The 19,312-nt window shown below is 40.1% G+C and overlaps 1 protein-coding gene across 2 annotated transcripts in view; it reads left to right on the plus strand.

Moving 5' to 3' along the window:
• itpr2 (inositol 1,4,5-trisphosphate receptor, type 2) overlaps positions 1-19,312 on the plus strand; it is an 89,771-nt gene that overhangs the window by 14,433 nt on the left and 56,026 nt on the right. The window contains exons 10-27 of one of the 2 annotated variants that reach the window (XM_079567066.1): positions 1,465-1,506; positions 3,229-3,383; positions 3,524-3,623; positions 4,334-4,494; positions 4,562-4,703; positions 4,851-5,009; positions 6,560-6,732; positions 8,490-8,609; positions 10,945-11,127; positions 12,032-12,283; positions 12,827-12,974; positions 13,064-13,211; positions 15,523-15,710; positions 17,543-17,642; positions 17,710-17,767; positions 17,848-18,013; positions 18,917-19,069; positions 19,222-19,308. In XM_079567066.1, coding sequence (XP_079423192.1) covers positions 1,465-1,506; positions 3,229-3,383; positions 3,524-3,623; positions 4,334-4,494; positions 4,562-4,703; positions 4,851-5,009; positions 6,560-6,732; positions 8,490-8,609; positions 10,945-11,127; positions 12,032-12,283; positions 12,827-12,974; positions 13,064-13,211; positions 15,523-15,710; positions 17,543-17,642; positions 17,710-17,767; positions 17,848-18,013; positions 18,917-19,069; positions 19,222-19,308 — 2,535 coding nt within the window. The remainder of the gene's footprint in view (positions 1-1,464; positions 1,507-3,228; positions 3,384-3,523; positions 3,624-4,333; positions 4,495-4,561; positions 4,704-4,850; positions 5,010-6,559; positions 6,733-8,489; positions 8,610-10,944; positions 11,128-12,031; positions 12,284-12,826; positions 12,975-13,063; positions 13,212-15,522; positions 15,711-17,542; positions 17,643-17,709; positions 17,768-17,847; positions 18,014-18,916; positions 19,070-19,221; positions 19,309-19,312) is intronic. The other variant, XM_079567067.1, reaches the window with a different exon arrangement.

Consider the following 19,312-nt stretch of genomic DNA (forward strand, 5'->3'; position numbering starts at 1 on the left):
TTCCATGTTCCGGTTTTCATCTCTCATCAAAAACAAACCTGAGTTCTAGTTGGAGCTGCTAGTGCATGTTTGAGTAATCTTTGGATCCTCACCGGTGGCTATTTTTAGCAGTGTGGCAGCAGCTCCTAAAAAGCTCCTCCTGTTCCCAAAACCTCCTCCTGAAGTACTAGTTTCCAGGAAAAGCTTTCCCCACCTCTCGATCTCTTGCTAAACTCGATTCACTCATCGCAGACTAGAGTAAAAACACTCATAGTTTCACTGTAGCCACGAGCTGAATTTCAATGTTTTGTTTCTCTTTATTGAAACAGCTGTGCAGTGAAGTGGGAGCAACATGGGGGCAAATCAGGACGTGAAACGACTGGATGTTTTGTTTCATCTGTTTTTGATCAATATACATGTTCTAACCTACAAAGTCAAAGATAGTGATAAAGATGTGTTTGACATTACTATCAAAAACCTGTAAAAAGCATAGTGACTTTAGTACAAGAATCACATTCATTTCAGAACATGTGTTAACAATAATAATTCATTCATTGAAGGCAGAGTTTATTGACCTGTGCTGCCTTGCGGTTTGCTTATTGTGACCTATTGCAGATTTGAAGGCAAGTTGCAATGTATCGGACTTCTGAGTTAGAGCTTAATAGTAAATTGGCCGACGTCGGTGGCTCAGATAGTAGAGCAGGTCGTCTTATGATCGGAAGGTTATTGGTTTGAATCCCGGCTCCAGCAAGTCCAGACTGTCGTGTCCTTGGGAAAAACACTCCGCCCACTTCGCCTTTGTGAATGTAATAATAATAATTATCATGGCTTATAATTGTAAGTGCCACACTGTAGATATTATTCATTTACCTTGGCAGAAGCGAGGCCACCAGTCTGTGCCATCGACCCTTCCAACCACCGCCAACCACTCATTCACACACTACATGCATTCTGGCCTATTGTATATGTTTTTAGAATTTAGTTGGTGGTCAGTATGGAGTGAATGAATAATGAGAATAATGATAATAAGAAACTTGTCAACTCAGGCTTGTTAAGCACAATTCAAGTGTAACCATTATTATTATATTAAATTCAGCTCTAATTCAAAAGTTAGATCAACATTGCAACTTGCTTTTCTATCCATGGGCTTCTTCGGTCACACAATACTTTAGCATTATGGAAGCCATTTTGTAGAGTTTAGGACATATTTTGTTTTGAGCTGTGGATTTCTATGTCTATGATCCTCACTTTGTTGGACTTGCATTTCCCCTGATCCAGGTTTCAATTGCCTTTCATATTATACTCTGTAGGGGGCAGTGTTTCCTCTTGAACAGCTGCTATGATGCATGATCTACAGCTGCCTTTTTTTTTTTTTTTACACCAAGCCCCAGTGTAGAGCATGATAAACTATGAGGCAGACAAAATCATCATCATGCATTCATTGTTGTTGCTTCTGTGGTCACGTTTGACTGCGCTGTTTTGCAGATAAACCCGGAATTTAAAGATGACACAGAGTCCAAAGGAGAGGTGAGTAACAAGCCACAGAAGTGTTGGCGCTATAGAAACCATGATAGACTTCAACATAGAAGGTTTTTTTGGTGTGTTATGTAACGGGTAAAGTTTCCTGATTTCAAAGTTGGGGTTAAAAAAACTTTTCTCCGAGTTTCATTTGCTTATAAAATCTTCTTCCCTAATCTCAAAGAGGCAGTTGTACACGCACGCACAGGGAGCAGAATTCTGCCAAAAGTCTGTATCTATATCCAGGCATAACTTAAAGCTCTTAGCCAGCCAGCCACCTTGCACATTTGTATTCTGCCAATGCGAGGGAACACAGTCAGCCTCGCAGCCTCACACTTCCTTATGCACATGCCGGATTTCAGACACACTGGGGGCTCCTTACATAACGTCTGGGTGTGTGGGGGTGCCCGGAGAGTGGAGTGGAGGGGAGGGGAGGAGAGGAGGGGGTACGTGCTGTCTGCTCGGATCCGCTCGCCTGTGCTTAAGCTGCTGGGGTGACTCACCGAGAAGGGGAGCGGGCGGATGGATGGGTGGGTGGATGGATGGAGAAATTGAGGCGTGTTTGCAACTCCGGGGAGCTTCCCATTGACATGCACATAACAGTGGGAGAAATTAGGCGTAGTTATTCTCTGTCTGCTACATCTGGGCATAGTTTACCACCGACTAACGCTGCTGCAGTGGCTAACAGGGCTTCCTGATTCCTCATTAGTGTAAGAGGCGCTGACAACGTACTTCCCCACAATTATAGGTTTAATCTGTACTTAAGTGTAATATACAGGCAGCTGACATTTGACTGTCAATCTTTTTGTCTGGAAACTTGTTAATGGGGCGAAATGATTGGAAGTAGCTATATATTGAGGCTGGAATTTAAGTGCTATTGTAGCTTTAAATGTTGGACCTCGCTATAGGCAGGAGATGGAAGTATGGTGTGTTTATCGTGTGCTTCCCTGATGGACAGAGTGCACATAAGTGGGCACAATAATGGATGATTCAGAGATATCTACATTGACCGGTGATGACAGGAGACTAGTTTTTAAAGTTATTGTATGTTGGATGCACTCCTATAAGGCGCTACAATTACGCTTGTACTTGGATTGCCTTGGTTTGGATTTGAGGCCACATTGAGAGCTAAGAACCTTCAGAGTTAAGTCGCTTGAACTTCCAAAGGCCTGCACTAGCAGTAATGATTGAGGAAAGGTGCTTTTACAAACATAATATTTTTTTGGGGCTTATGTAGATGGTATTCTCCTGTCAACTGGCAAAGTTCTTCACAGTCGGGGCGATCAAATGCTGATATATTTACTAAACATCCCCGATCTAGCGCAGACCATAACCACACAAAGAAAAGTGAAGCATGAACAAGTGGAGGAGTGCACTGGGTTTTACGAGAAGCTAACTCCTCTCGAAGGAGAAAGGCGCGTCACCAGCTGTGCCACGGACCATCGCTTTTTCTGGGAGAACAGCTGCCCGAGCCACACTCAGCACTAGGGCCAGGGTGGCATCTGGGAGAAGCTGGCGGTACTGTGTACAAATAAGCTGCTCTTATTAAGGGCTTAAGTGTCTTTTTCTGCTTTCTGATCAAATAATTATCTCAAGAACCAATCCAAAAAATGTAAACATAAACCCTTATTAACCTCTTATTATTAAATATTCTGAAAAATCCTACCTTTTAATACAAATTGTCATTGACCAGACTGTGTGTGTCATCTTGTTGTTCGTGTGTGACCACAGCAGCATGAAACGGGGACTGTGTACTCCAAAAGGAAGAACCATGCGGCAGAGAGAATTGCCTACACGCTTGTCTCAGTGCCTCACGGGAACGACATCTCGTCCCTGTTTGAGCTGGATGCCACCACTCTGCAGCGGGCCGACTGTCTGGTGCCCAGGTCAGTCACAAAACTCGGCAACCATCTGTAATAAAGAACATGTTGTACCCTCATTGGACACATTTGTCTACAACGTTGGATCAGCTGTCATGTTTGTATGCTTTTTGGTTTTAAATGACTTCCTCAATGGGCATTTCCAGAAACTCGTATGTGAGACTGAGGCATCTATGCACCAACACATGGGTGACGAGCACGAGCATCCCCATTGATATAGAAGAGGAGCGACCAGTTATGCTCAAGGTAAATATTTGTTGCTTATTATATACAAATAAAGCTTATTTAATTGTCCAATACTTTTGAGAAAATGGTGGGGTTGCTCCCTGGGAAGTCTAGATTTTACATAAAAATCACCCATAATCCAAGAATGGCGCTTTGTGACCATATCTGTGAAAGGCGCAAAACAAATAAAGTCCTTCCGCCTTCCTTAAATGGACTATATGGAGTTTAAAAATGTTAAAACTAAGGATTTTCATCTCCCCTACATGTTCCAGCCATGTCCTAATGTGTAGAATGAGCTCAGACCTGTTCACCACAACTGCCTCTAAAATCCTGCACTGTCACTCAAAAAGTTGTTCCTTTGGATCCGAAGTGCCGTCATCCACGAGCTTAATATAGAAGGTGCAGTTACACTTAAGACCTGAGGTGGCAGTAGTGAGTATAAAATGACCAACTTGCATCTAGTCTCTTTAAGCTTAAATAACATGATCTTTAATTAAAATGAATAAAGTCTGTGATTGTGAACTCTCTGAAGAAGCCCAAGTTCCACCAGTCGCTCCACAGTTTGAGAACCATTTTGATTTTTTTTTTTTTTTTTTAACAGAAAAGTCTTTAAACTTTGTGATTTTTGTTTTGTTTTTTTGTGGATAGGCCGAGTACTGTAGGTGCAGAGATATTTAACCCTGAAGTTGCTGTCATGTCAGTATTTGATCCAAACGTATCTTCTTGAACAGATTGGGACGTGCCCCACCAAAGAAGACAAAGAGGCTTTTGCCATCGTGTCTGTGGCCCGTTCCGAAGTCCGAAATTTAGATTTTGCCAATGACGCTAATAAAGTGTTGGAAGCCACTGTGCGGAAGCTTCGTTACGGCAACATCGCTCAGAATGAACGGAGGTATTCAAAGAGGAATTAGCTCAATTTTGTGATATTTATGACTCATTTAATGCCGTTTTTTCTTCAGGTTTGTCACTAAGCTTTTGGAGGAGCTGATTTTCTTTGTGTGTGTGGTGCCCAACAATGGTCAGGACGTCCTGTCTGTGGTTACTTCAACGCCAAACCGAGAGAGGCAGAAGCTCATGAGAGAACAGAACATCCTCGAGCAGGTCAGTGGAAATGCAAATCTTATTCATACAAGAGAGACTTGGTATGCAAGGTATTACAGTCTGCCTTGTCACTGTTTAGTAATATGTAAATATGTAGGTTTGGTATCGGTGAAATGTGTCAAAAGTCTCTTTAAAATGTGCTTTCAGATCTTTGGCATCCTCAAGGCTCCGTTTGAAGACCAGGGGGACGGGCCCATGCTGAGGCTGGAGGATCTGGGGGACCAGCGCTACGCTCACTTCAAATACATGCTGCGTCTGTGCTACAGGATTCTGCGCCACTCCCAACAGGACTACCGCAAGAATCAGGCACGCCATTTTCCATTACAATGTTGTTCTCCCATCAGAATCATACCTGGGGCAGTGTTGTTTAGTTGTAGCTCTTTAAGATCACTATGGCATTTCTTAACCAAAAAGAAAAGTGTAGGATAGTGATAAATAAGTGAGATAATACTTGCAAAAAGCATTAGACCCTGCCTTTAAGAAGACTTTTTACAAAAAATACTGGTTCAAACTAGGATATAAGTGGGGTTCTGTAGGGCATTAAAAAGCATTATGAGTCACTGCTAAAATGAAGGCCTTCAATGTCATTAAAACAGGCATTAGTAATACATTTATTTGGAAATAGTGACATTGCTTGGCATTTTTACTCCAGGGTGTCCTTTACCAAAGTCATTTGCACTTTTTTAATAATGCAGCATCATTGGTAGAGGTCGACCGATATATCGGCTATTGGCCGATCTATCGGCGTTTAAAGCTGATATCTCTGGGACCAGAAGTGATAGAGACTTACAGTTTTTGCTTTAGAAAGAGCTAAGTCGTGGCTTTAAAATGAGTCCCTCTACAAGAGAAACATCGCAATGAAAATTGGTTAGCTACAAGTTTGTCAAACACAAGTTTCACCAACGAATCCTCAGTCAGTATGGACACACTCTATGTCATTTTGAAGCTCAGAACCTGGAGAACTAAATCACTGAGTTAGATTTAACCTCCGCAATTGTATTTTTGATCACAACAGCGTGCTAAACCTAGTGGCAGCATCCTAATGCTAAATGCTCAACTAATCAAGACTGGGACAGAAACTATGATTGAATCACGTAAAGAAATTTTTTTTTTACGGCCACAGCTGGAAATTCCAAGTGTTTGTATTTTAGTTTATGAAATAACTGTTCGAACATTATACGATCACATCACTTTATGTGAGTTGTTAATATTAATGCAACCTTAAAGCTTGTCATCTAGTTAGTGTTAGTTTATTAATTGATATAACTGATAAATGGTAGCATCTCATTTGCAAGAAAAGTGAAGACTTTATTGACTGACTGAGAAAGAGGATCATTCACTTTTTCACTCAAAGAGAGGCACTTTTAAGAAAAGGTCTTGGTATTGGTTAATATTGAAAGGTAATCAAACCCCCAGGATCGATATCGGAAGTAGAAAGCCTGGATTGGTGCATCTTTAGTACCTACTAAACAGGAATGTTTTTAATAAGTCAGCCCTATGCCCTTAATAAAGCGCCCCCTGCTGTCACAGTTCAACACTTCATACACAGTATTATAGACCAGACATTTGGAAAAAATTGCCAAAAATGTGCAAATCTGCATCGGCCTTAGAAAAAGCCATATCGGTCAACCTCTAATCATTCATAACCTGCCCTTAAAAAGGTTATTTAAAATGGAAAAGTACAGTAGATGCAACATGCCCAAATAAACTTGTTAAATGATCCCCGGGAGTTTATTAGACTACAAATAGTGTGGTCCAAAATATATTCATCTGCAGGTTTTACTGAAATCTTTGCTCAAAACTTTCCCGCTGTGTCCGGTTCCACCTCGTAACTATCACATTTTTCTCGGGCGCAGGAGCACATTGCCAAGAAGTTCTCCATCATGCAGTCCCAGATCGGGTACGAGATCCTGGCTGAGGACACCATCACCGCTCTGCTCCACAACAACCGCAAACTGCTGGAGAAACACATCACGGCCAAAGAGATCGAGACCTTTGTGAACCTGCTACGACGCAACCGTGAGCCCAGGTGAGGTTCACACTTCAGAAGAGCTTCTTATGAAGTCAAAGTTATGGCATTATTATGTGACTTAATATCCATGACAAATAAAGCACCTTAATCTTAATGACAAAGTAAGGAGCTTCAGTATATTGAGGTTTTCCATCTGACATGTGTTTGCATAAGACACACTCAAACAGAAATACATAACTTATAATGTGCAAAAGTCACAATTTTCCTAATTTACTTAAGGGTTTCCACAGGACATTAACCTCTTAACCCCCACCTGAACTGACCACATTACCTCCAGTTTGGCAAAAATGAGAAGAAACTGTGAAAAAAAACGCAACAAAAACAGCAATGAAAAAGTGACAATAAAGCAACAAAGAAGTGACAAAGAAGAAACAAAAGACCAACAAAACATGACAAAAATGTGTTGAAAAATGTGATGAAAACACAACAAAAAAGTGACAAAAAAGCGAGAAAAGACCAACAAAAAAGGCACAAAAAAAGAAACAAAAGGCCAACAAAAAAGTGACAAAATGTGATAAAAATGTGATGATGAACGCAACAAAACATGACAAAAATGTGTTGACAAAAAAGTAACGAAAATGTGTTGAAAACGCAACAAAAAAGTGACAAAAAAGGCGAGAAGAGACAAACAAAAAAGTGACAAAAAAAGAAACAAAAGACCAACAAAAAAGTGACAAAAAAGAAACAAAAGACCAACAAAAAATTGACAAAAAAGCGACGAAAGACCAACAAAAAAAGTGGCAAAATGTGATGAAAACACAACACAAAAGTGAAAAAAACCGACAAAAGACCAACAAAACATGACAAAAATTGTGTTGAAAAATGTGATGAAAATGCAACAAAAAAGTAACGAAAATGTGATGAAAACGCAACAAAAAAGTGACAAAAAGGCGAGAAAAGACCAACAAAAAAGTGACAAAAAAAAGAAACAAAAGACCAACAAAAAAAATGACAAAAAAGCGACAAAAACCAACAAAAAAGTGGCAAAATGTGATAACAATGTGATGAAAACACAACACAAAAGTGACAAAAAAGCGACAAAAGACCAACAAAACATGACAAAAATTTGATGAAAAATGTGATGAAAACGCAACAAAACAGTGACAAAAATTTGGCAAAAGAGTGACGACAAATGTGAAAAGGAAAAGTAACAAAAAAGTTTAAAAAAAAGATTGATAAAAAAGTGACAGAATGAAAATGCGCTTGGTTGAGGCGGTTTAAGAGGTAAAAAAGCTTTACATTTTTTGCTATGGGACTGAATGTCATAAAATGTGTTCAACTTGGTTCAGACTAGCATTAAATCTACGTTTCATTACATTCTTCAACCATTTATACTGCAAGTTCAGCAAATATGCAAAACTTATGGTTTAAAACACTGCTGAAATTGTGAAACAAATTTGCTCAAAACTTGTCTGTTGTGTCCAATTTGAATTTGACTATTAAAATTTCCCCTCAGTTCTGTTGCAATGTTTCCAAATCTTAAACAAAATACACAGAGATTCTCATTTTTGCATTTGTTGCATTAAACATCTTATTCGTTCCTTAAAATGTAATTAAAAGCTTTACAATGGACTTGCTGCCACTTGTACTTACTTCTTGTTTTTGCACAATTTGATCATATATTAATATTTGAATTTTTTGAAATGGTTTCGTAAATTATCACTATAATATCTGTATTGCCACATTCATCAAGTGTGGGAATATCACAATAGCCCTGAACTGAAGCTCACGTTATGGTCATGTGCTTGTTGCAGATTCCTGGATTATCTTTCGGATCTGTGTGTGTCCAATAAGACAGCCATCCCAGTCACACAGGAGCTGATCTGCAAATTTATGCTGAACCCCACCAACGCAGACATCCTGATCCAGACCAAGTGAGTCACAGCCCACGCTATATTTAAGCCGCCATGTGGATCCTGTCACAACCTGATCGGTTCATTTTGAGACGTCCAAATATTCTCCACGATGTGCTGATCCCTCCAGTTTGTATTATAGATGACATGTATTTAGCATTTTAATACTAGCAACAGCTTAAGTATTTTACATTTTATTACTTTTAACATATATATAACATGCCCAACATCCTCCTCATTTTCTAATTTCCATTTCCATTTAGTATTAAGCTTTGTTGGTATTTTTTTTTATATAAAAACACATTGATACATACTTGCCAACATTGGGTTGTGAAAAATAGGGAGATTTTTTCTCATCGGTATATCGTGCCTGGTGTGTGTATAATTGTTGTCATTTTTTACTTTTTATTTACCTGATGAAGGAAACTTGTGCTGGAAATATTGTTTGTTTGATATTTCATAGTTATTATTCTGTTTACCATAGAGGACAAATGAAATAATGAGCAGTTTTAATTGTTGAAAAGAGCACCAGAATTAGGGAGACCAGTTCTATAAGAATGAAAAGTCGGAAACTTGATCTCAAAAGTGAGGACAAAGGGTCAAAAAATCTATGGAAAATGGGCTATATTTAAAACAATCTTTGATTAAATTTAAATGCTTTTTCAAAATAGGAACAGAAAATATTAGGCTATATGCATAAATAAGAATTTACATGTTATCATCTAATGATTGTACACACTACACAGGCCTATAAGCCTTTTTTTTTAATATATATAATTTTGTCAAATAGGTTGTGAGAATGTCTCCATGGTAACGGTGAGGGGAGGAGCTGACCGACCGACTCTCATTCTCTCTATTCCCTTGTGCTAATGAATACAAAAACAAACAGAGTGATGAATGCGTGATACCTGTCTCTTCCCCCCCGAGTGTGAGCGTGAGTGTGAGTGTGAGTGTGAGCGTGAGTGCTTGCGCTGTAGGCCTGTCCTGTCGGACCGCGCACGGTACAGGCACAACATGCGAAGCCAAAGGTGGATGTTTGTCTCCAACAGCGGCTGTGGCAAGTCTAAGTGAAAAACTACGCAATCAGCACTGAGTAGAGCGCTGACAGAGAGGCAAAGGAGTGATTCTTCTAAAGGATAGGGTTGCCAGATCATGCAAATGTATCCTCCACAATCTTACTTGTTTCCTTCACTGTAAAATCGGGAGATTAGCGGGAGGCTATGGCTTTTAGTAATAACACTTTTGAGATAGATGGCTGAAAATATACCTCAGCCACATGAGGCTTTAAACCTGTTGATTAAAAAGCACCATGCTGATAGTTATTTATTTCAGGACGGTGAATATAAAGGAAGTTCACTGTCAATAAGCCAGAAGGGTTATATTTGTCATCTGTCGTATACTCATGATTATACAATTTTTGATAGCTTTCAGACTTGTTGAATCAGCACACATATCCAAAAATAGTACTTTTTACTGTTTCATAATTCTGCTTGATGAAACCTCAAAAACAACTATTTTATTGTGAGACAGAGCTGACATTAACATTCTAAGTGCCTAAATGAAATTGTGGGGCACGGTTTAAACCTCTCTTAAAGGAACAGGCCACTGTTTTTCCATGCTGAGATATGTTCTTACCTGAGCTTAGAGGAGTTAATGTGTACCTGTCTGGTCTTTGTGCGTGCGCTCAGTCACGCAAAAAGACCAATGATGTTGTTAGCATTTAGCCCCTCCTCTATGGGGCCACACGAGGTGAAGTTAGAAGGTTATGTGAGTAGTTACATGATCCAAGTATAGTTACACAAAATTAAACGTGTCGATTTTTGAAGTGGATTAAAAGGGGTACTATATTGTAAGGCGTAATAACACCTTAGGAGCACTTCAACGTCCATGCAGGGAATTCTACAGGAGTGAAGATATTACTGTGTAAAGACCAGGCAGGTACATATCAACTTGTCTAAGCTCAGGTAAGAACATAATAAAAATGGTGGCCTATTCCTTTAAATGCACCCGGGTGAATGTTTCACTGCACTGACCACCAATCTTTGCCCCCCCCCCCCCAACTCTGTATATTTTTTATTTTATTTCATTTATTTATTTGATCGATAGGGGCTTCGTGGTGAACTTAAAAAACAAACAGAAGCACTTCCTGGATTAGAGAGTCCATAGAGAGTTGAAATTGACCATTTAGACTATTCAGAAAAGGGTGCTCTCATGAAATTGGATGACTTAAACATGAGGAAAGCTACACCAGATGTTTTAATATATACATGCACTTCCATCAGCGCTTTTATAACTGTGAAACCCAGACTGACTTTGTAGCTACGATATGTGAGACTCTCTGATGTGTTCTCCCCAGGCTAATCGCGAACACCGAGACCACCCTGGAGTCGTCCATGCTGCAGGAGGAGGTGGAGGAAGAGGAGGTCTGGCTCTACTGGATCGACAGCCACAAAGAGCCTCACGGAAAATCCATCCGCCACTTGGCCCAGGACGCTAAGGGCACCCACAAGATGGATGTGGACATCATCACTTACTACAGGTGACGGCTGCAGGGGTCACTCCATCAGCCTGTGAAAGAGGAAGTTCTTATTGAAGCCTGACTGATGTAGTTTCTGCTATAGGCAGTCAAGACCAAAGTAAAAGTTTAATGTCACATTTTACACAATATAATCATTTTTTTCTTAACCAATTTCACCGTGTGATTACGGTACTTAACTGGTAATGGCAACTTTTTAAATGGCATTTTTAATGTAACAACTAATATAACATGCCAGGCTCTTCTGTGGATGAGGCATAAAGGGTAAACAATGAGAGACACTTGGGAAGTGTTTGAACCAGTTTCCTTCTGATTATCACATCACAGTGGCCTCTATGATACTCCAGGATCAATAGTTTTGAGAGTTTCTGAAAACCTACAAAACATTTGATCCTGGTGCGTTGCAGAGGCCTCTGTGATGGAAAGTAAAGGCGCCATGATGACCACCCATACAGCCATTAGGTCACAAAAAGGTAAATTACACAGATGTCAAGTTTTTTATTTCAGAATAAAAAGTTGCATAATGCACCTTTTAAAGGGACGAGATGCAAGTTGGTCATTTTTATACTCACTACTGCCACCTCAGGTCTTACGCGTAACTGCAGGTTCTACATTAAGCTCGTGCATGATGGAACTTCGGACCCGAAGTAACACCTTTTTGAGTGACAGTGCAGGATTTTGTGATTTTTGTGGTGAATAGGTCTGGGCTAATTTGCATTAGGACATTGCTGGAACATGTAGGGGGAGGAAAATTTAACATTTCTAAACTCCATATAGTCCCTTTAATGTGTAACCTAATATTGCAATAACAATGATTTGACTATATGTTGTGCAGCCATTTCCAACTCATACACATAAATGTATGAAAAATCCTATAAAAAACACCTGTATCTTCTCTTTCTTGCAGGTACCAGCTGAACCTGTTTGCCCGCATGTGCCTGGACCGTCAGTACCTGGCCATAAACCAGATCTCCAGTCAGCTCCCCGTGGACCTGATCCTCCGCTGCATGTTCGACGACTGCCTGCCCTTTAACCTGCGCGCCTCGTTCTGCCGCCTCATGCTGCACATGCACGTGGACCGGGACCCTCAGGAGAGCGTGGTGCCCGTGCGCTACGCTCGCCTCTGGACTGAGATCCCCTCTGAAATCACAGTTCATGAGTAGGTCCTTCTGTCGGCACCTGTCATCCACACTTCTATTTCATATGTTTACTCATAGGCTTAACAGTATTGGGGAAAACTACATGAACTACATCAATGTTGTGATTGAAATTGAACTTGCAATATACTAACAGGCCACAGATCAGTGGTCAGTGCCGTTAAAAAATTCAACTGGATGCATTTAGCAAAGATTTTCCTGTTCCCCACACCTTTAATTAGGCTTGGAACTAAAATGGCAGCTCTTTCTCACATTTTTGTAGGTTATAATCATGGACAATTATGAAACATGCTGTAAAGAGTTCCATCTTTGGCAAAGTGTGGCAATTCATTAAGAAGACGGAATAGGGCCACACTTTGAGCAGCCTTTTAAATTTGACAATAATACAACTATTAATTGCATTTCAAGTAATCATTGAGCGCTAATGCAAATCTTTTACAGTATATTTTCATAGCTTTTCTACCCTCTCTTCACTTTTTTGAGCTGCTGTCGAAGTCTGTCCTTTAGATTGCAGTTATTGAATGAAGTTACGCTCTTTTGTTCAGTTTTGAATACGAGTCGACAGACACCACACGCGAAGAAATGAAGAGAAAGTTCTCTCCGATTATGGACTTTGTGGAAGAGTACCTCAAAGATGTGGTCAGCCAGCCATTTCCATTCGGGGACAAAGACAAGAATGAACTTACACTGGAGGTAAGAAAAGTTTCTGGCTTCTGATTTTGTTTTTTGTAAAAGTTTCCTGGATGTTTTCCTGAATCTTGTGTTTGACCTTTTCCCTGTAGGTGGTTAACTTGGCACGTAACTTGGTTTACTTTGGCTTCTACAGCTTCAGCGAACTGCTCCGTCTCACGCGCACCCTGCTGGCTATATTGGATATTGTTCAGCACCCACTCACCTTCATGAACAAGCTCAACAAAAGCCCTGAGGCCGGTGAGGAGCTGTGCAGTGTAGAATTGGAATTATCTTTAGCCATTCAAACCCCTCCACTGTGTGTAATCTCCCTTGATAAATATAGAATTATGTCTTATGTGTGATTCAGTGTATTTGACATCCAGAGGGTTCGGGAAGTATTCCTCCTTTTCGATTTAGTCCTATTATTAAAGACACTATTCCTGAATTAGATTTTCTTTTCTTTTTCTAGTAGTGGAACAAAATGAGTTTTGTCCTCCTTTGGTCCTCCTTTGGTATATTGTAAACTCAGACATTTGTGGGAGAAACACTGCATGGAACCACAAAGTCTTTGCATCAATTTCATGAAGTTACAGATGAGCATTTCTGTGAAAGTGACCCTTAAAAGTGACCCTGCAAGTTGTGCAACGGTTCTCTTAATTTGTCTCTGTGAAGAATTGGGAGGCTAAAAATGTGTTGGGGAAAAGTTAGGAATGAGTTTTTGGACCACACATTTTTTAATTTAGTGACTTCTTACCCATTGTTTGTAATCAATAAATATAAATAGGTATAGAGCAGACATGTCAAGCTATAGCTCCAAACATGGGGAGGTTAGAAGCTCTTCCACGGGCACGCACAAAGACCAGACAGGTGTGTAGCAACTTGTCTAAGCTCAGGTAAGAACATATCTCAGTATGAAAAAACGGTGGCCTGTTCCTTTTACCCGGCCCCCGACATGTAGAGCATAAATTCCTGAGTATGTCAAAAAAAAAAGTAAGTCTCTTGCCCATTCCTGTACGAAGTTATGAATTTTGAAGGAAATAACCAGAATGCTCATTCCAACCACTAGGGGGCATCTTAAATTTAAAAAAACAGGAGATAATTCCACACGTTTCCAGCAGAGGGCACTGACATAAGAGATCAGGATATAAACAACACATTATAGCCAAGTGGTAAATTGACCGTCTGCCCCAGGGCAGCTGTGGCTACAGTGTACTATGAGAAACTTTTGACACAGGCTTGTAAAGCGTGAACCATTATTATTACAGTCCCGGGCTTTTGACCAAATCAACACTATTTTAAAATCACAGCTCAGTATAATTCATTTATTGGAAAATTGTTCTCTCAATAGTTTTTTCTTGTTTACATTATAATCATGCGGGCGCATATTCATCGCATTATATGCGGCCCACGACACGCCAAGGAGGCTGGATTTTGGCCCACGGCCCTAGACCCCTGGTCTAGAGCCATTAAAGGTGCATAATGCAACTTTTTATGCAGAAAAAGATATTTGTGATCCTGGAGCGTCCTAGAGACCAATTTGATGGAAAGTAAAGGCAACATGCTGACCACTCATACAGCCGCTGGGTCAGTACCCAATGGCCGCTGGCTCTGCTTTATGCCCACGACATTAGAGGCCGCCATTGCTGTAGTACCTCCATATCGCCACTAGTGCCCAATTGAAAAGCATTGGAGTTTAGACACGTTAAAAACAACTTTGACGCCTGGTTTCTATTTTTTCAACACTAGACTAGGCTAGATATTGTTTTCGTAAGAAGAATTTTAGAAATCTCGTACACAATGAGGGTCTGACTGTTAGCATTGGAGCAGCGCGAGCTACACGTCACGCGAGGATCCCAGTCTACAGTGAAGATCCCGCCTGTATGCCCTTTTTAGGAACATGCTTCGTCAGAGCTGGGGAGAGGGAGTCTGTAAATCCGCCATGAATTCCCCCACGATCGTAGTCATTATGGTAAACGGGGAGGAGTGAGCAGAAGCTGTCCATTTATATATACAGTCTATGGTCAGTACAAATGTCAACTTTTTTCAACATAAAAAGTTGCATAGACCTTTAATGTCAAAAATGTATATTAAGGGAAAAAAAAATGCACTCCAACTCCTACAGCAATTTACTACAGGTCTTGATATTGTTGAAAAACAGCACAACTGATTGAGATGAGCTCAGCAACTGTTGTGCTGCGTCTAGGAAATGTTAGTGTTCTCTTTATTTCCTCCCCAGATTTTTAAAAATGTCTTTAATCTGTTGCTTTGCGGTTATAACCTAAGATTTTTTTGCTTTTAGTATCAGACCGTGTGATAATTACAGCATATAAAAATTGTGTAAAAATGCTTGGAAACTCTCAATTTACGGGTCCTGTGGTCATGAGTGTTGGGTCCGCAACCTGGCCTTGACTAAAGCGGAAGAAGCTTGACGGATGCATGGTCTAAATACTTCCTGCCATCTTCTTGGCTGTGGTTGGTCAAATATGGAAGCATGCCTATTTTGTGATTCTTAACAACAACTTTAAAGCGTCAAGTTTGTTGAACAGGATGTAATTTTTTTCTTCCGTAGGTAACAATGTCTTACGCACCATCCATGGAGTGGGCGAGATGATGACTCAGATGGTGATGAGCAGAGGGGTACCGCACAGCCTGCCTGACTCGCCTCCTTTGCTCAGATACGGCAAAGGGCACTTTCTCCCTGACAGTGAAGACGTCATGGTCATGGACACCAAACTCAGGATTATAGAGATCCTTCAAGTAGGTCCAAAGCTATGGAAAAATGGCAGAAATGGTAATGAGTTGCATTTAGAGCATTTTTAGAGGGTTTTCACCATACTTTTCCACTAAGCTCAATAGCTATGAAGGGAAACAACATTTAATTTCTTGGGGGGAAAAAATCTCCCGATGACGCTGGAACTCTGGTGGTTGTGGTGACGAGCAGCAGATGGAGAGGCTGCGTAGGCTTATAGTTCTGCTGCTGTGGTGGATAAAGGGGAAAGAGCGTTGTAGCTTAAAGGGGTATTTCAATATTTTTGACATAAGGCCTCATTTCCTAGTTATCCAGAGTGTTGTTGATTTATGGAGACATATATATATATATATATATATATATATATATATATATATATATATGTTTTTATTCATGCAGTCCTTATATTTGAAGAGTTTAGTGGTGCTAGGCTAGCGCTGGGCTAGTGCATGTCTATTGTAACTTATAGCCTGCATTAAAAACAGTCTGACCCAAGCACAGTGCACCTGAGGCAAATCACTTATAACACCAGACTACCCATATAAATGTCTGTTGACTGAATAATTTTTGAAATATAACAATTTTGCCTTTAAAAGAGCAGCATCTAGTATGTAGATGCTGCAGTAACTAGTATGCTACTAGTTGTAAGCTACGCAGTGGCGGAGTGATCTGCAGGGTTACCGGATCTACAGTAGTTTATTTACCTGCGGCCAGCATTAAAGGCACAAAGGAACTTTCTACAAATCAGATATGGCAACATTTGAAGGACTACCTGATGATTTTGAAGAGGTTTTTAATGCAGGCTACTGGTTACCATAGACATGCGCTAGCCTAGCACTAGCCTAGCACCACTAAACTCTTAAAAAAAAAAAAAAGGAAATATCCAGAAATCAACAACACTCTGAATAACTAGGAAATGAGGCCCTATGTCAAAAATCCTGAAATATCCCTTTAAACTGAGTTCATTTATGCAAGAGGCAAAGTTAACAGGCTGTGATTGGCTGACAGCTGACATGAACTGGGAAAAATAGTCTTGGTTTGGTTTATTCATTAAAGAGCAATGGACTTTACTCTCATGAAGATCACAAGTATAGACGTCGTTTTTGGTTGTAACTTCTATGTGTTTTGGACATGATGCATAAGATTAAAGGTTGACCAATGTATGGGCATTAAAGGGACTATACCTAATTTTCAACCTTTTTAGTCAAAATGTGACAAAATGGGTATTTTTACCTTTCACGGCCGTCCTTTGGAGTCACTAAATGACGAAAAAGGTAAACGCATCAGGCTGATTTTTTTCACAAATGACTACTTTTACAATATATTTTTATGGGGCAAAAATGTTTTTATCCTACAAAAAAAAAATTTCATAGCTCCTTTAACATCAGCTATTGACCGATATCATGCCGATATCCGGAAACGAAAGTGATAGCAACTTTTCCGTTGTTGCATTGGAAAGAGTTGACACCACTTCCTTGGCCTCAGGGGAGCTGAGAAACATTGCGGTGGAAATTGTTTGTATCGTATTCATATGTTTTATGTTGCAGACTTCTCCTTATAATTTCAGAACCATAAGAGATAGAGACTTGCCATTTTTTGTTTTGGGATCTGCTGATTTTTGTCGTTCCAACAAGCTCCTTCGGAAGTACCCACTAAAGATGAATATTCTGAAAAAAGCTGTCCTATGCTCCTAATAAAACACCTGCAGTTCAACACATTTTACTGTTTAGAAGCATCATACATATGATTATAGACCATACATTAAAAAAATAAAATAAATAAAAATAATCGCATTTATGCTTGGAGGCTGACCATTTCTTTTTTCTTGTTTTATTTTTAGTTTATCCTAAGTGTAAGATTGGACTACAGAATAACTTACCTGCTCTCCATCTACAAGAATGAGTTTGGAGAGAAGAATATAACCGACAGCTTTTTCACTCGTAAGATCTTTACATTTTTCGTAACATAGGCTTTATTTACCACATTTGTAACATCATTTTTCTGCAGCAACGGAGCCAGACATAGATGAAATTGCCACTCGCGCCGAGTGCATGTTTGCTGGAAGGTACGAGAAGAACATTGTTCAAAAAAAGGAAACAAAAGTTGTGTAATTTACATGGATTAATTGGTTGTTTGTGATTTTAGCTCGGAGGTGTGCGCGGTGGAGCTGGACGACGAAGGCGGGCGGACATTTTTGCGCGTTTTAATTCATCTGATAATGCAAGACTACCCCCCGCTGGTGTCAGGCTCTCTCCAACTCATCTTCAAACACTTCAGCCAGAGAGCCGAGGTGCTGCAGGCCTTCAAACAGGTACGCGGCCCCGCTCTTACTCACAATAACTATTTCACCTGTGTTGTAATAGAAGGAAAAGCATGAAAGCATGATACCTGAGAGTGTAGCAACGTGGAACACAGGACACACAGCTTTTCATGTCATGGTAATTTGAGTAATCTTAACCATTACACGGTATGAAGAACATATGGCTTTCTTGGTAGTAATAAGGAGAAAGCCCTGCAAAAGGCATAAACCACGGTTACCCCAAGTTACCGAGCTGTTCATGCTGTTTGTGCTGGGAAGTATAGCACAGCCTGATCCTACATGTTTCATTAAAGGTTTGACGAAGCCTAAGCTACAAAGTTGGCAGGTTTTACATTTAATAATGCCACATGCAGACTGTATTTTTAGTTCAGACAATATATTAATAAATAATTAGTGGACTACACGCTAGATTCCAACATGACATCGCTAACAGCTGTCCTAAACTTGCTCTGCACGCTTCCGACAGTGCCAGTTCTTTGCAACGTGATAAATAAAATGTCACACTTCTTCAACACACACACACATTTTAGGTGATGTGTGAAATACCAAAAGCTGTGGTGCTTTTCTCATGAAAAAAGCTATAGTTCGTCCTTCGCCGTCGTCTTTATGTTGAAATGAGATAAAGGTATAGGGGAAAAATACAGCTGGATAAATTCACCGTCACCAAGGTAATGGTTTATTTAAGTTTCCATCCTAAACTCTTTCTCGCTTTTAATTCCGCAACTATTTAAACGGTGGATGTGGGTGTTCTTCCTTTCAAGTTTTGTTGAAATAACCCTGACTTGATGGAGACTCTTCTCTCTTGGAATTAAAGAGAAATTTAATTTGTGCACAGAAGTTGCATTTACACTTGTTACAATATATTTACATCTGGTTCTTATCTGCTCCTCCCAGGTCCAGTTGTTGGTGTCAGAGCAGGACGTGGAGAACTACAAACAGATCAAGACCGACCTGGACCAGCTGCGTCTGACGGTGGAAAAGTCTGAGCTGTGGGTGGAGAAGAACGGGGAGCTGGGCGCTCGGCCGGTCAAGGAGCAGAACATCGAGGTGAGGCCAGATCAGGCACCACTTTTGTTTGGAAGTCTCTGAGTGTCTTTAAAAATAAACTAAATATCTAACCATCGATTGTAATTTTGTATTTCATTACATTTGTGATGTGATTTATGCATGTTTAAATGAAGCATTCATTCCATTTCCAGGAGGTAGTTCTGAGTCCAGTGCAGGATGGAGACCATAAACCGCAGATCGACAGCAACAAAGCGAACAACTACAACATAGTTAAAGAGGTGC

This window comes from Gobius niger (genome assembly GCF_951799975.1).
Source record: "Gobius niger genome assembly, chromosome: 12".
In the NCBI taxonomy this organism is placed as follows: Eukaryota; Metazoa; Chordata; class Actinopteri; order Gobiiformes; family Gobiidae; genus Gobius; species Gobius niger.